Source organism: Triturus cristatus, chromosome 4_1 (assembly GCF_964204655.1).
Source record: "Triturus cristatus chromosome 4_1, aTriCri1.1, whole genome shotgun sequence".
Lineage (NCBI taxonomy): Eukaryota > Metazoa > Chordata > Amphibia > Caudata > Salamandridae > Triturus > Triturus cristatus.
The window spans coordinates 596,591,229-596,608,214 of NC_140585.1; the positions used below are offsets into that span (position 1 = coordinate 596,591,229).

Consider the following 16,986-nt stretch of genomic DNA (forward strand, 5'->3'; position numbering starts at 1 on the left):
GGATATGGTGAGCATCTATCTTGGTGACAGAATTGAGCCCTCTATAGTCCACACAGAACCTCATCTCTCTCTTTTCACCTTGTTGATGAGGTTTGGGGACCAGAACCACTGGGCCGGCCCAGGGGCTCTCAGAGGGTTCAATGACCCCTAACTCCAGCATCTTGCTGACCTCAGCTTTTTTTTTTTTTTTTTTTTTTTGAAACCGTTTATTGCAGGTTGTAAAAGTTACAGGTATGGGCCTACAACCACCCGGCCGGCCGCTAGAATGACAAAAGCATATTGCATACATACAGTAAAAGTCTCTCGGCAGTGCAGAGCAGTGAAACAGGAGTAATCAATGGTGCAGGCCACACAGCTCCAAGCCCATAGTACGGTTCCCTTTTCTTGAAACAAAACAACACCAAAAAACCACACCCGCAAGGCAACCCGCGATCCAAAGTGACAGCACGTGCTCCATAAGTGGGGGATCCAAACCAGCAGCAGAATTCTGAGGAGGGGAATGGGAGTAGGTCAGGGACTGGGGGGACCGCGCGCCCGCGGCCGAGGGAGGGGGGGCCGTCTAGGGAGACGGAACGGGTGAGGCAGCCGGTAGCAGTGGTGGCTCACAAATACCCCCGCGGTAGGCGTTCCAGGGGCCCCAGAGTTTCACCCACGCCCCAGGCTTACCCCTCGCCACATACACCACCTTTTCACGAAACATACACCAATCCATATGCTCTTTCCAGGCCGATACCGCAGGGGGCCTCTGGGATCCCCACAATTGAGCAATGTCACGCTTAGCTATCATGTATCCCAGAGTCACCCACCGCGTCTGCGGGACCGAATAGTCATTCGGTTCCCATACATTCAGCAAGCATCTCCTCGCTTCAGGCAGCAGCGCGACACGCGTAACCACACGCAGGACCTCATGCACACCACGCCAGAATCGCTCCACCTTCGGGCACTCCCACAGTATATGCATGAAAGTCGCCAGCGCACCACAGCCACGCTTACACAGTCCGTCACCAGCAAAACCCATACGCAGAAGCCTTGGCCCCGTCACGTAAACCCGGTGAAGGATCTTGAGCTGGACGAAACGAAGGCGAGCCGGGATGGCCACCTCTTTCGGGGAGGCCACCGCGGAAATCCAATCCTCGCCGTCCAGCTCCAGCCCGTCGGCAACCCAGGCCTCGCGGAGACTAGTCAGCAGGCACGATCTATCGTTGATCAGTTTTTTATATATGAGGGAGATCGTGCTGTCCGGTACATGGCCGTCCAGCACTCTGTCCTCCAGGGGGGAAGACTCCGGAATGGATGCGACGTCCGGGAAGACGGAGCCCAGCGCATGGCGGACTTGTAGGTACCGAAAGTACTCACTGCCCTGCAGCTGAAACTCCGCCTGCAGCGTCTCAAAAGTTTTGAATCCCCCCCTCGTCCAGAGATCTCCCACCGTGCTGATTCCGATCGTGTCCCACTTCTCGAAGCCCTTCGACGTCCATAGGGAGCCCAACCTCTCAGACGCATACAGCGGTGACGCCCGGGTCAAACGGTTCTTCCACCCCATAGCTGCATTAGCCGCGTGCCAGACACGCACCATAACACGCGTCGGTCCCGTCAAACGGGAGTCGGGCGCGCCAGAGTAGAGCGCGCGATTGTAATCGCCACCGGGTAGGAGCATTTTATCCATCTCAAATGCCGGGTTCAAGGCGGGCCCATAAAGGCCATGATTAATTGCAGCTAGTTGGGAGGCCCAGTAATACCGTTTAATGTCCGGGAGGGCGACCCCCCCATCGTACCACGGGAGCGTCAATTTAGCCAGAGCAATGCGCGGCCTCCTGTCCCAGAACAGGCGCCGCTGGAGGCCCTCCACCTCACGGAAATAGCGTGCCGGGACCAAGTCCATAGTATTCTGGAGGGCGTAGAGGAATCGCGGCAGGGACATCATTTTGAACAAAGCCGCTCGGCCGAGCGGCGAGAGCGGCAGACGCCGCCAGCGCACCACGTCCTCCCTCAAGCGCTGGAGGGGGTGCAGCAAATTCCGCTCATAGCGGGCCTCCGGGTCAAGTGTGATGTAGATACCCAGGTACCGAAAACCGTGGGGGGCAATCTGGATCGGACAGTCCCGTGGTAGGGCCGGAGCCTCCCCGGAGAGCACATAGACACAGGATTTCGCCCAGTTGATGACCAGGCCCGAGTTGCGACCGAATGAGCGCAAAACATCAACCAGGACGATCAGTGATTTACGCGGGGAGGCGAGATACAGAAGGATGTCGTCAGCGTAGAGGGACACACGGTCCTCATGCTCGGGGGTCCAGCGGAGACCACGGATAGAGGGGTGCCACCGTAGCCACTCCGCCAGGGGCTCCAGGGCCAGGGCAAACAGGAGAGGCGACAGGGGGCAACCCTGTCGCGTACCCCTCCCCAGCGCGAATGGGGCCGAGACTCGCCCATTCACTACCACCTGCGCCAATGGGCCCGAATATAGCAATTTGACCCAGCTAATGAAACCCGGGCCGAACCCGAATTTCGCCAGCATCGCCCAGATGTATGGCCATTCAAGCGTATCAAACGCCATGGTGGCGTCCAAGGATGCCAAGATGGCCGGCTCCCGCACAAATGGGACACGCGCGAGCACCCCGTGCAAGCGCCGCAGATTGAGCGCCGTGTTGCGGTGCGGTATAAAGCCAGATTGGTCTTGGTGGACCAGGTCGCCCACCACGCCAACCAACCGGTTGGCCAACACCTTGGCAAGGATTTTGGGCTCCGCGTTCAAAAGCGAAATCGGCCTATAGGATGTGACCCGTTCACGGGGCTTCCCCTCCTTGTGGATCACCACAATTGTGGCCAGGCGCTGGTCCGGCGGGAGGGAACCCTGCGAGTGGGCCGCAAGGAACATCGCGCGCAGGTGGGGCGCCAACACATCCGGGCGTAGCTTTTAGAGCTCGATGGGAATACCATTGGGGCCCATGGCCTTGCCGGATGCAACCGAGCGAATAGCCGAGGCAATTTCGTCCGAGGTGGGAGGGGCGTCAAGCGAATCCCTGTCCTCCACCGTTAGGGAGGGCAGTGCGATGTCCCGAAGCAGGGCATGGGAATCTTCCTCCGAGCAGGGGGAAACCGGGGAGTAGACTTCGCGGAAATAATCCGCGAAGCAGGAGACAATGGCTTCCGGCTCGGTGACACACGCACCATCAATACTCTCAATCACAGGCACCACGCGGCTCGCTCTCTCCCTCTTATCCAACCACGCAATCAATTTGCCAGCCTTATCACCCACATCATACAATCGCCCCTGCTGCTCTCTACTGAGGCCCCTGGCCGCCTCCGTGACGAGGGCCCGATAGGCCGCCTGCTTTAGGTGTAGAACATGCAACTTGGCGTCTGTTACCCCGCTCCCCAGGTCACCCTCCAGTTCTGCAATCTCGGCCTCTACCCGGGTCACCTCCTCCCGCTCGAGCCGCCGGGCATGGGAGATAAAGGAGAGGGCCTCCCCTCTAAGGACTACCTTGAAAGCCTCCCACAGGGAGATGGCGGAAGAGACCGACCCCACATTCTCGTCGAAATATCGCTGTAAGGATTTGATCAAATCGGCACGAATGGTGGGGTCACGCAAATACCATGCATTGATTGGGGCCACCCTGCCATCCCCCCTCGGGAAGACATCGAAATGCAACAACAATGGGGAGTGGTCTGAGATACCCCGTGCTAGATGGCGCACCTCCCCCACCCTCCCTGCATGGGCCGCCGGGACAAGGATGTAATCAAGCCGCGAGAGGCTACCATGGGCACCCGAGTGGAAGGTGTACTGTCGCAATTCGGGATGCTTTAATCGCCAGCAATCCACCAGGCCCAGCGTGTCCAGAAGGCCGGGCAGCCACGCCTGTGCCCGGGGGAGGTCCCTAGGGGGATGGCGATCCATAGACCCAGAGGCTACCGCATTAAAGTCCCCTCCAACCACCAGCAGGCCACTCGGAAGGTCCAGAAGGAGGCGCCCCAGGTCCGCGAATGTGGTGACTTGTAACCCAGGCGGGACGTACACGGATATAAAGATAAACACTCTACCCTCCATTCTTCCCACCAGAACCGTGTAGCGTCCCCTCTCATCATGGCGCACCTCATCAATCTCCAACGGGAGCGAGTTCTTGATCATAATACCCACCCCCCGCGAGCCCGAGGTGAAGCCGGAATGTGCCACCAAACTATATCCCCGCCGATTCATTGCATGAAAGGAGTTACCTATAAGGTGCGTCTCCTGCAGGAAGACAACATCTGGTGAAATACGTTTTAAGTACTGCAGGACCACACCACGCTTAATCCTATCCCCCAGGCCGTTAACATTCCATGACAACACAGTCAAATCCCTACCCCCCATCATACGTCGAATCAATCGGTCGTCCCCCATCGAGCATCCTAATAACAACAACATAGTAGCGGGTTTGCCCTGCGGTGCTAACAAACAACACACCCCCCCCACCCCCCGGTCCCAACAGAACTCCCCCCTCCCTGCACCCCTGCATGAGCCCAGACAGCCCCCCCAAAGTGCAGTGTGCCTGTCGCCCCATAGCTAAATACTAACTAGTCCCCCAGAGGAGGAGGGAAGCCCCCAACAGACCCCACGCAACCTCCATAGGAGGGGAACATACGCAATCAGTAAATGGTGAAGGAACAACGTCCAGAGCAAGGCCTATTCAGTCACCCCTCAATTCTGATCCGGCGGGCCCTCCTCGCCAGCCGCGCCCCCCCCCGCCCCCCCGGCCCCGATCTCCAGGCAGAGTGTCCAGCCAGTCCCCAGCCGCCTCGGGCCGGTCAAAGAAGTGCGTGCGACCATCCACCTCTACCCTCAGCTTGGCTGGAAAGAGCATTGAGTACTTGAGGTTCAGGTCCCTTAGGCGACGTTTAACCCCAAGAAAGCTCTGTCGCTGCTTCTGGACCGCCGGAGTAAAGTCTGGGTAGAAATGTATCTCCATGTTGTCAAGCTTGACCGGTCCCTGTTGCCTGGAGGTCTGGAGGATAGCATCTCTGTCCCGAAAATTAAAAATCCGGGCAATGAGCGGCCGCGGCGGGGCACCAGTCTTAGGTCTGCCCCCGGGGACCCGGTGAGCACGCTCCACCGCAAAAAGCTTACTCAGCCCCCGGGGCTGGAGATGGGTCAGGATCAAATCTTCCACGAAGAGATCCGCCGCCTCCGCCTCTCGTCCCTCCGGGACCCCCACAATACGGACATTATTCCTCCGGGCCCGACCCTCGGAGTCCTCCAATCGCCGGTCCATCAGGGCGCTCGCCTGGCCAAGCCGGCGCACCTCCTTCTGGAGGGCCACCACGTCTGTCGTGAGGCTCGTCGTGGTGTGGGCCAGGGAGTCGACTCGGTCGTTTGTTTTGGACAAGTCTGCCCTCACAAGGCTCACATCCACAAGGACCGAGTCTATTTTTTGCGCTAAGGTGTCGAAACGCTGGTCCACCGAGGCCTTCATCTCTGCGATGGCGCCCATGACGTCCCGGAGGGTCAGATCCCCTGGATGAGCAGATGCCTCCGTCGGGCCCACCGGGGATGCACTCGATGTCTCCGGAGAACCCTTCTGAAGCGTGTAGCGGTCCATACTGTTGGCCTGGTGCGCCGTGCCACGGCGGGTCGTCTTCACCTTCGCCCGGTCGCCATCTTGTTTGGTGGACATGCTGGCTCTTCCACAGTCGTGCCAACCTCCCCAAACGGGCCGCTATACCAGTCACGGGTGCCAGGGGGGGGGGGCAGGGGCGACCACCGAACCGCGGGTCAACCCACCGCCGGCGGGTCAGCCGGGCTCCTGGACAAGGCCACCGCACCCCGCTCCGCAGCCCGACCCGGCTTGAGAGCTAGGAGGGCGCAAAAGCGAAAGTGAAAGTGCGGGGTACGCCAGTCGCCCAGCCCCGCTCGCCGCCGTTATTCACTTTGTCCCCGGATCGCCCCACTACTCCAATCCGGGGGGCCGGCGAGGAGAAGGCCGCAACCTCCGATCGATGCTCCCACCGGCGTTCGGGGTCCGATTCGAGCCCAAAAAACGGGTGGCGCCTCAGCTCCGGTTCCCCAACACAGTCCCCTCAACAAGGACAGGATATCGCCAGGATTAATTCAGGAGGTCGCGGAGGTCCTCGGGAGCCTCGCACCTACGCGGCCATCTTGGTTGCGCGCTAGGCTCCTCCTCCTGACCTCAGCTTTGATGCTCTCCTTGACTTGGTCTGACTGTCGATAGATTTTGTTCTTGACAGGTGCACTGTCACCAGTGTCCACATCATTGGGTACACCAGTTTGTCACACCAGGGGTCAGGGAAAAGAGGCTAGCATACTGCTGCAAGACTTGCTTGCAGTCAGTCTGCTGTTGGGCAGAGAGGGTGTCTGAGAAGATCACACCATCTACTGACCCATCTTTTGGGCTGTAGGAGAGGAGGTCAGGGAGAGGTTCACTCTCTGCTTCCTGCTCCTCATCAGTCACCATCAGCATGGTGATGTCAGCCCTGTCATTGTAGAGCTTGAGGCGGTTCACATGGAGGACCCTCTTGGGTGTCCTGCTAGTGCCCAGGTCAACTAGATAGGTGACCTCACTCTTTCTTTCTAGGATAGCGTAAGGGCCACTCCATTTATCCTGGAGAGCCCTTGGTGCCACTGGCTCCAAAACCCACACCCGTTGCCCAGGTTGAAATTCAACCAGTGCAGCTTTTTGGTCATACCAGTGCTTCTGGAGCTCCTGGCTGGCCTCAAGGTTCTTGGATGCTTTTTCCATGTACTCAGCCATTCTGGACCTTAGGCCAAGCACATAGTCCACTATGTCTTGTTTGGGCTCTCGAAGAGGCCTCTCCCAGCCCTCTTTTACAAGACAAAGTGGTCCCCTTACAGGATGACCAAACAGAAGTTCAAAGGGTGAGAAACCTACTCCCTTCTGTGGTACCTCCCTGTAAGCGAAAAGCAGGCATGGTAACAGGACATCCCATCTCCTTTTGAGTTTCAGGGAGACCCATGATCATACCTTTCAATGTCTTGTTGAATCTCTCAACAAGGCCATTGGTTTGTGGGTGGTAGGGTGTAGTAAACTTATACTGCACTCCACACTCCTTCCACATGTGTGTTAGGTAAGCAGACATGAAGTTGGAACCTCTGTCTGAAACCACCTCCTTAGGAAACCCCACTCTGGTGAAGACACCCAGGAGGGCCTTGGCTACTGCAGGAGCTGTAGTAGTCCTAAGTGGAATTGCTTCAGGGTACCTAGTGGCATGATCCGCTAGAATAAATGTGTTCCCTGAGGCTGTGGGAGGTTCAAGTGGACCCACAATGTCCACTCCTACCCTTTCAAAGGGGGCCCCACCACTGGTAGTGGGATGGGGGGGGGCCTTTGGGTGGCCACCTGTCTTGCCACTGGCTTGACAGGTAACACAGGAGCTGACAAACTCCTTCACCTTTTGGTGCATCTGGGGCCAGTAAAAGTGACTCACTAGCCTTTCCCAAGTTTTGGATTGCCCCAGATGTCCAGCTAGGGGGGGATGTCATGAGCCAAAGTTAGGAAGAACTCCCTGTACTTCTGTGGCACTACCACCCTCCTGGTTGCTCCAGGAGTGGGGTTTCTTGCCTCAGCATACAGTAATCCCGCTTCCCAATAAGCTCTGTGGGTACCACTGACATCTCCCCTTGCTTCTGAAACAGCTTGCTGCCTCAGGCTTTCAAGAGTGGGACAGTCTCGCTGACCCTGGCACAGCTCTTCCCTAGAGGGTCTCCCTGGGCCCAAGAGTTCAACCTGGTATGGGTCAAGCTCCATGGACTCTGTTCCCTCAGGGGTATCCAAATTCTCTCCCTGGGGAGAGGGGTCCTGAATGTTTTGCTGTGTAGAAGCTGGTTCCCCAGTCTTCTTACCTTTTCTCTTGGTTGGCTGGGCCATTATTTCAGGCTCCAGACCTACTTTTTCACCCTTCTTCTTGCTCTGTGCTCTGGTTTGCACACACACCAATTCAGGGATGCCCAGCGTGGCTGCATGGGCCTTTAGCTCAACCTCAGCCCAGGCTGAGGTTTCCAGATCATTTCCAAGCAGACAGGCAGCTGGCAACTTTGGAGAGACCACTACCTGTTTCAGGCCAGTAAACCCCCCCCCAGCCTAATGTCACCATGGGATGACTTGTGGTGACACTGTCAGCGTTGGTGACTGGGTAAGATTTCCCAATCAAGTATTGCTCAGGGAAAACCAGTGTCTCTTTCACCATAGTGACACTGGCACCTGTATCCCTCAGAGCTTCTACCCTAGTTCCATTCACCCAGGGGTACTGTAAGCATTTCTTTAAGTTGGGGGGCCACACAGCTACAGTGGCAAACTCCACTTCTCCCAGGGAGACTAGACTTGCTTCTGTGTGTTCCCAGATTTGCTCAGGGTACACCTCTGATCCCATTTGTATACTTGCTGCCCCAGGAGTAGCTGTACTGGGTGCCTTAGGGGCTTTGTTGTGGGGGCAAGACACAGTTAGGTGTCCTGACTTCTTACAGTTATTACACCAGGCCTTTAAGGGATCATAGTTCTTCCCCCTATAGGGTTGAGGCACATAGGGAGTAGTTTGGGTCCCACCCACCTTAACAGGTTTTTGGGGCCCTTTGGAAGACTCAGACTTTTTATCTTGGGGATTCTCACCACCTTTCCCCTGGGGCGGTTTTGTGACCACTTTCTTTTGATCACCCCAGTGGCTGTCCTTGTCACCCTAGTCTTGACCCAGTGGTCAGCCTTCTTTCCCAATTCTTGGGGAGAAATTAGACCTAGGTCTACCAAATGCTGATGCAACTTTTCATTTGTGCAGTTACTTAATATATGTTACTTCATGAATAAATTGTACAATCCAGTAAAATCCTGCACACCATGTCCAGCTAACCAACCATCCAGTGTCTTCACTGAGAAGTCTACAAAATCCATCCAGGACTGGGTCTGGGTTTTCTGAGCCCCCCTGAATCTAATTCTATACTCCTCAGTGGTGAATACAAATCCCTCAATCAGAGCTTTCTTCATGAGGTCATAGGATCCTGCTTCTGGCCCAGAAAGGGTCAGAAGCCTGTCTCTGCAGTTACCAGAGAACAGTTCCCACAGGAGTGCCCCCCAGAGAGGTTTCCTTACTTTTCTGATATCACAAGCCCTCTCAAAGGCTGTGAACCATTTGGTGATATCATCATCTTCCTCAAATTTAGGGACAATCCCTTTGGGGATTTTAAGGTCAGAAGTTTCCTCCCTATCCTTATTTTTATTATTGCTGCCACCATTGATGGGTGCTAAACCCATCTCTCTCCTTTCTTTTTCTAGAGCCAGAAGCCTGGACTCTAGCTCTAGTCTTCTGGCCAGCCTCATAAGGCTGTCCTCTTCACTGGTGGGTCCCCCAGTGTTCTCTCTGGTACCAGAGTCACCTGTGTAATCTCTAGGTGCCCAGATGCTAATTCTTGGATTGAAGGGTATGGGTGCCCTCTCCTCCCTAGGGGATAGTATGGGGGGGTTATTGTCAACCTCCTCTGCTTCCCCTTCCTCATCTGACTGGCCGTCACCATGTTCAGATGGGTGGTCTTTAGCACACTCAGCCAAGAGCTCCTGGAGCCCTAGTTTGGTTGGATGCAGGCCCATTGGTAATTTTTTAAGTTTGCATATGGACCTCAATTCCTTAAAAGACAAGTGTAAGTAAGGTGCGAGGTCGAGCTCCTCCACCAGGTCCATGTTATTATTGTCACTAACCGTTAGGTTTGCTTGAGTCATTCTAACCTGACAGTTCTAATCCTCTACCCTGACTATAGTGACTTTTATTTTTCTAAAATTCTAATGGGACTTAAGCAAGGCCCTAGCAAGACTTTTAGTAATTTTGGAAAAGACCAATCAGAATTCTAAAGGCAATTTTAAGAGTTCTGTTGTGTGATCAGATAGTAACCAAGTAGTCCAACAAATGCAAGTTTGTATCCCACCGCTGACCCACCAATGTGAGAAAGTGGCTCTGTATATACTGTTCCTTAATAGGTACAGGGTGTACAGAGTCCACAGTCCCCAAGGGTTTGAAAGAGGCTAAAGTTAGATATAACCTTACTCTCTAAAGTGGTAGCTTGGTCGAGCAGTAAGGCAGTATCAGAGGACAGTGTAAAGCATTTGTTGTACACACTCAGTCAGCAAATGGTCTCACACACTCAATAACTGAACTCTAAGCCAATGGTTTATATATAAAAAATAAATGCTTGTTTTATTTTAGAACCAACACTTGGATTTAAAATATACTTTCGCAGAATGAGATGTTTTATATAAATACTTTTGCAATATGCTATTGACTTTTGTAAACAGTTACAAGTGGTTGCAATAGGCAACTCTATTTTAAACACAACAATGCATTGAGCTCAATGGAAGTTTCAAGTTATTTGCAACAGATTACTTTTTAGATTACTTTTGGAATTCCAGGACTGGATCCTAGATTCAGTCCTGGGTCAGTACTTAGAATCAAGTGATGAAAGTCGACTTAATTACTGTAATGATTTTTAAACAATATTTAGCTATTTTAAGAAAACAGTCAATGATTCCCTATGGAAGAAAATTCAAGTTGCAGGTACAGTATGTTCTCGTTACTTTTGTAATCCAGTACTGGGTGCCTAGACTCAGTACTGGGACCTTTATCCAAAACAGGTAAGTAATTACGTTTTCAAATATTATAGGATTTTTAAAGAATATTTAAAGATTGCAGAAATTGACACTTAAAAGAAATTTCACAGAAAAACAGTCAATGATTTCCTATGGAAGAAAATTGGGTTACGGGTAAATACAGTTGTAAGTATTTTTCAGAGTCAGTGCTGGGCACCAAGATCCAGCACTGGGAGCTGACCTAAGAGCAGGTGAGTAACTTCGTTTTCGTTACTCGGCTGATTTTTAGTGAATATTTTAAGATTTGAAAAATCGACACTTCGAAAAAATTTCAGGAAAAAGCCAGTCAATGTTACCCTATGAGGAAAATAGAGTTATCGGTTTAAGGGTAAATACTCGACTGGCAGAGTTGAGGTTCTGGGCACAGACTCAGGGGTCGCCCAGGGTCAGGTAGGTACAGTTGGTTCACCCTCAGCGACTCTAGGGCGGCCGGGTGCCAAGAGAGTTAGGCCCAATGTTATCCTAGGAGGGATAGGGGGGCCTTGGTTGGTGGCTGCTGACTGGCAAGCCACGCGGCTGTGGGAGCTGGGCTCCTGGTCACTTACTCAGGGCAAGTGGGGAAGTAGGTAGGTGTAGAGGTTTCACTGCCAGGGCCACTCGGGCGGCTGGGTGCAGGGTGCTTTTGAGCCTTCGGGCGCTCAATTGATTTCAATGGGAAATCTCCGGTTTAGAAACAGACTGCAAGCTCGGGGACGAGGATTCTTCAGGTGCCACCACCACTTCGAGAGGTAAGTTGGGTAGTTGGAGGATAGGTAGGTACCCCGGGATTGGGCACAGGGGGCCGCGGGGCGCCGCGTGCAGGGGTGCCTTTTGGTGTCGGGAAATCTTACCCTCTGTTGATCGCGGTTGGGGGGGGCACCTTGTTCTGAGGCAGCAGGCTTCTTCAGGAGTGTCGAAGGAGGTCCTTGGGTGCCGGACTCAGGGTCACAGTCGCAGTGGTGTCGTCCTCGTGGTCTTTGTTCGCACTGGCCAGGCTTGGCTGGTGCAGAGTGTGCTGGGTTTGCGGTTCCGGGCTGCTGCCAGGGATTAGAGGTAGGTTTTGAGTAGAGCCTCTACTCATGGGAGTCCCAGGGGCTTAGAGCCAAAAGGTAGCCAGGTCCTCCGGGGTTTGTGAGGTTGCTGGCCACAAGAGATGCCGGGTTGGAGCAGGAGCAGGTTTGAGGGTCGACAGGCCGGTAGGGCTGGGGCCAAAGCAGTTGGTGTCTTCCTCTTCTTAGCAGCAGCAGGGCAGGTCTTCTTTCTTCTTGCTCTTCTTTGTAGTTTTGAATCTGGAATCTGGGGAAGGAAGGTGCAGGGTGCCCCTAAATACTAGATTTAGGGGCGTTACAGGTAAGTGAAGGGCAGGGACCAATGGGTCCCTGTCCTGGGGTGGGTACACCCCCTATCCTGCCTCTCTCCTGTGGGAGGGAGGCAGTAGCCTAGTCCTGATAGGGTATGGCTCCCCATCTTTAAGATGGCGAGAGCCCGGAGATGTGCTTCACCTCGCCTCCCCCACCTGAGGGGTGGGGTTGGCAGGCTGGCACATCCCCTGTCCCTATTTGGGGTTTCCGGCCAAAGCTTCCCGCCAGAGTGGGGGGGTTGCAGTGGCCTGGGGAAGCTCACAGAGGCGGCATGCCTTTGAAGCTTCCCCCTGCCCATCCTGGGGGAGGAGATTTAGCACCTCGCCCAGGATGTGCATTGTTGCAGGCCCAGGAGAGATGGGGCTCTCCTACCCAGGGGTCCAGCAACATGTCTGCTGGGTGGCAGCCTAGGCAGCCTCAGAGCAGACGTGGATTGTAGGTTAGGTTTAAGGGGGCATCTCTAAGATGCCCTCTGGGGTGTTTGGTACATTAAATCTCACACTGGCAACAGTGTGGGTTTAATGTGCTGAGAAGTTTGATACCACACTGCTCAGTCTTCAGTGTTGCCATTATGTTGCTATGGAGCTCGTGTTTGACGAGCTCTAAGCACCATGTACTCTAAAATGGCAGCACTGCACTTACAGTGCTCAGGAATGGACCTGGGCACTGTAGGGGCACAGGGCTCCTGCACCTGTGCCCACACCATTGGCATACGGCACCCGGCTAGAGGGGTAGCTGATGTATGCCATGGCAGTGTAGGTGATGGGCATGGCACACAGGGATGTGTGTCATGTCGACTTTGTTTTTGTCTTGCACCCAAACACTCAGCCTGCAGAGGCAGTGTGTGTGTGAAAGGGTACAGGGCCTCTAAGGGTGGCACAATGAGTGCTGCAGCCCTTAGAGGCCTTCCCTGGTCACAAGGCCCTGCGTACCTAGGGTACCATTTACCAGGGGCTGACATGTGGCCAGGGTTTGCCAATTTGAGTTTTGTTTGTTTTAAGGAAGGAACATAGGCCCTGGACATCTGATTGGCAGGAGTCCAGGGCACACTCAGTCAAAGTACATTCAGCAATTCAGCATAAAGTGGGGGCATACCATGCAAGAAAGATGGCACTTTCTCACAGATTTAAATTAAAAATATTAGAAATTCTGAACATTATAATGATGATGTAGGCAATTTTGGTATCTCTGATACGTGTACGCTGTTGATACTGATTCGACATGGAGAGTAACACAATACTTTGGTGTTAGAATTAACTTCCCGAACTTACACAATATACTGAATTGGTCACAAAACACTGAACAAAGATACTAAAATCTAGAAAACGATGCATGTATCCTGATGAAGACTATCAATAGGGATGCAAATCTTTGAATGCAATGCCAATGAGAGGACAATAAGTGGCTAAAAAGAAGAGGAGAATATGGAATTAAAAATCAAAAGTACCACAAACAAAAATAGTTAATTGCCGTGCAATGTATAACTCTTCCTGTGCAAAAGAAAAAAATTAGGCACAAAAGTGCAAATACGTATGGTTAGGATTAGTTTATAGATGTGTGATATATTTTTGCAGCTGTGTATAGAAAAATAATTGTATAATGAAACAGATACATTGTTATATTTTTCTGTATGATGCAATAAATTAGTGTGTATAAAGAGAATTCTTTTTAGTGCCTGGCCCATCTCTTTTTATGATAATTTATTCAGTTATTGCGCTAAATCCGTTTGGACTATCCATTTTATAAGGAGAGACTTTATTGTAAATGCCACACTTTCAGTAAAAGCCCAAAATGGGGGTTTGACTGTTGCAGGAAAGCGGAAACAAGAAAGAAGTAGGAAACAAGCCTTGGTACTCCACACAAATGTTTGTGCAACCCTATGTTATCTCCAAGGCAAAAATCAGGTTTCATCAGAATCTAAGAACTAAAAGATTTTCCAATAAAGCTTGTTTCCCTCAACCCCCGTACAGTCTTTTCATCATGAGCAGGAGGAATTTATTTACCAACCATCACTGGAATTCTTTGGCTATTTAAACATTCAGCCTCAGTCCCTAAATCTGTCCTATCCTCAGGACCCACATTTCTTCTCAGACAACATATTTAGCAGCAGGAATGCATTGTGTATCATGTGCTATATGAGATAAAGTACCTACTACTATACATTAAATGGATATTGAAAGTCACTTAGGAATTAAAGGATGGTACAGACAAACCAAGCCAAAAGCAGAGTTCCCTAATAAGGTCACGGAACTCCGAGGTGACATCAATATCCTTTTCAATATGGCAGATGGTCTTTTATCTTCTTATTACAAGGTCACACTATCAACCTTTCCACAAACTGCTTAAATCTCTGGTGTCCTGGACTCTCATTTGAAAGAGATAGTATACTTGCAGACATATGAGGAATGACAGCAGAATCTGTAGTGTTTAAAAAAATAAACCAAAAGCCAGTTAGTAGAATGTGTAGAAACATGCAAAGAGTCCATCTCTCCTGTTAAAGCCAACAGCGTGCAAAAAATGAAATATGGTGCCATAAAGATTTCCAATTTGCAGACCACTATTAATTTAATAAAATACAGATCAGAAGAAAGAAAGGGCGGTTCTTTTTTTCATTGTTTGAACTGCTACTGTAATGATGTTCTGTGATCTGATTTTCACCATGGCTGCTTGCCTTTGATGGAGGCATGATGGCATATAACTACATATCTAGGTAGGCTGTATTTCTGTATCTCTAACCTAGTCAAAAGGCAGCAGAGTACCAGTCAAGGTCAAAGACAAGCATAAATTCAATGAGTGGCAGGAGATGTAGCTGGTTTGTTGAAGGTTAATGCATTGTAACACAGTATTCTATAAAGAGGTGGAGCTTCAACTCTTTCCTAAATCAGAGCAGCTTTGTGGCTGTCCTGATGGATACGTGAAAGTTGTTCCAGATACTGGATGAATAGATAGATTGACTTGTGCCTTTTTATTTTTTTATTTTATTTGTACATCTCTTAATCTGCAGTCTGATGGTGACCTGGATGTGCTGAAAACAACCAGAGATGGCGAGCTGGAGTGCAAAATAAGCATGGGTGCTGGTTGTGATGGCTCTTTAAATGATGCCGCTGCTTTTGAGGATGGTGAGGGATGGCAAGGAGAACTAATTGAGTTCTATCAGGATGGGTGTGATGTGATCAAATTTATTCAGGCCCTAGAACAAAGGCATATATGCTGCACATAAAGGATTCCAGTGTGGTGTCTGGGAAGCCATGGAGCAGGTCATTAACACCATGCAGATGTGGGAGTACAAGGGTTAGACAGTAGTTCTGAAGTCACTTTCTGGAATAAACGGTTTCACTTTCTTTAAAAGAGACAGCATTTAATAGGCCATCTAAGTTTTTTTTTTAATGTGTTCTTGGAGGGTAAGGTTGGTATCCACAGTGAATCCAAGTGACCCGGCATTTGGTGAAAGTTGGGGTTTGAAGCAGTCAATGATCATGTCATTCAGTCAGGTTGCTTGTGGTTATTGGCACATAACTGGAATTCTATCTTGATTAGGGTGAGCTTAAGGTAGGCACTGGACAACCAGGTGTGAATGATGTGCAGGCAGTGTCTGGGGCATTGAATGTTTGGAGCAAAGAAGACTTTCAATAGAGTTGTGCATTATGGGCAAATTGGTGAATCCAAATGATTTGATCTGGAAGCACCAAGCGGGCCCATATATAGGTTGAAGATGACAGATGAGATTGCGGAACCTGGATCTTTCGAGACCTGAGGTGCCCATGTGAAGAAATTGGTGCAAGATGAAAAGACAGGAAGAGGACCAAAGGACAATGCCGGAGAATCATTTGAGACTCTAGGGTGCATAGGAGGGTAGGATAGTTGACCGTGTCCAGAAATATCAGGTAACAGGAACATCTTCATGTGTGGGCAGAAGGGTATCGACTACCATTGTATAAAATGTGTAAAGTACCAATCTCTGTGCTGCAGTTGATCCGAAGCCAGACTAGTAGTTGGGCAAATGGTTAGCATTAATGACATCACACTACAACTATAATAAGTTACTACAGTAGAGCATCTACCTCTGATTACTGGCGACTACAAACATCAGAACTTGAATATAATAAGGAAATTGGGGAAGGGTTTTTATATAGGAAATGTAGGACCCTATCTCTCATCAATATTATCATCATCAATCATTTGCATATAAGTAAAATTATATATAAACTATTGTTTCTTAACGTATCTCCTCAGAAAAGACAGTCATTACCGCAAACCCCTGGAAGTAGGTTATAATGGAAGTGAAAGTGTCTTAAATTAATTTTCTTTCGCTCTACAAAAACAAAAGTCAGGATACAAGGCAGCCATATACAACACATGGATGAATAGAAATATAGGCACATGGGTTCCATTTCTATGTACATTCTTACCTCTTGTCTAGAAAGAGTCATTGGTAACTTCTCCTCTGCCAGCTCAAGCTCTAATACAGGATTACTTGAGGACGATGGCTGCTCTTCCTCTTCATCATTTTGTATCTATGTAAAACAACAGATTTTTATAGCAGCACAGTCACAGATAAAAACTTCAGAGGCTGATGAACAAACAACTTACTCAAGCAGTTCTAGGAGTTTGCTTCCATGATACTGAGGGCAACAAGTACACAATGATTTCACTCACATGACATTTACACTCAATATATTTTCACTCATTTTATTAATGCAAAAAAAAAACTGAACATATACATTTAATAATTAGGTGCATATCAGGAATCACAATGTTCTGCAACCATATGAACATCTTCTATATCTCAACTAAAGTCCCTTTGGCATCAGAAAAGACCTACCATGCAGTGTTATTTTTATTTCTTTTTTAAAGACTGGGGCTGGTATAATATTTCATCCCAGCTTGCTCCATTGAACTCAACTGTCTTGGGAACTGAAATAAAGGTACTAATTTTGGAGTCTCCTTTTTTCTACCTGGACTGACTCCAGACTACCCCTCTTGTTACTTTCGGGATCCAAAGTTCAGTG

The 16,986-nt window shown here is 50.5% G+C and overlaps 1 protein-coding gene across 2 annotated transcripts in view; it reads right to left on the bottom strand.

Moving 5' to 3' along the window:
* The window catches only part of PRPF18 (pre-mRNA processing factor 18), a 155,914-nt gene that overhangs the window by 130,252 nt on the left and 8,676 nt on the right, over nt 1-16,986 (bottom strand). For both annotated transcript variants that reach the window (XM_085652952.1, XM_085652951.1), the window contains one exon: nt 16,387-16,491. In XM_085652952.1, coding sequence (XP_085509078.1) covers nt 16,387-16,491 — 105 coding nt within the window. The remainder of the gene's footprint in view (nt 1-16,386; nt 16,492-16,986) is intronic.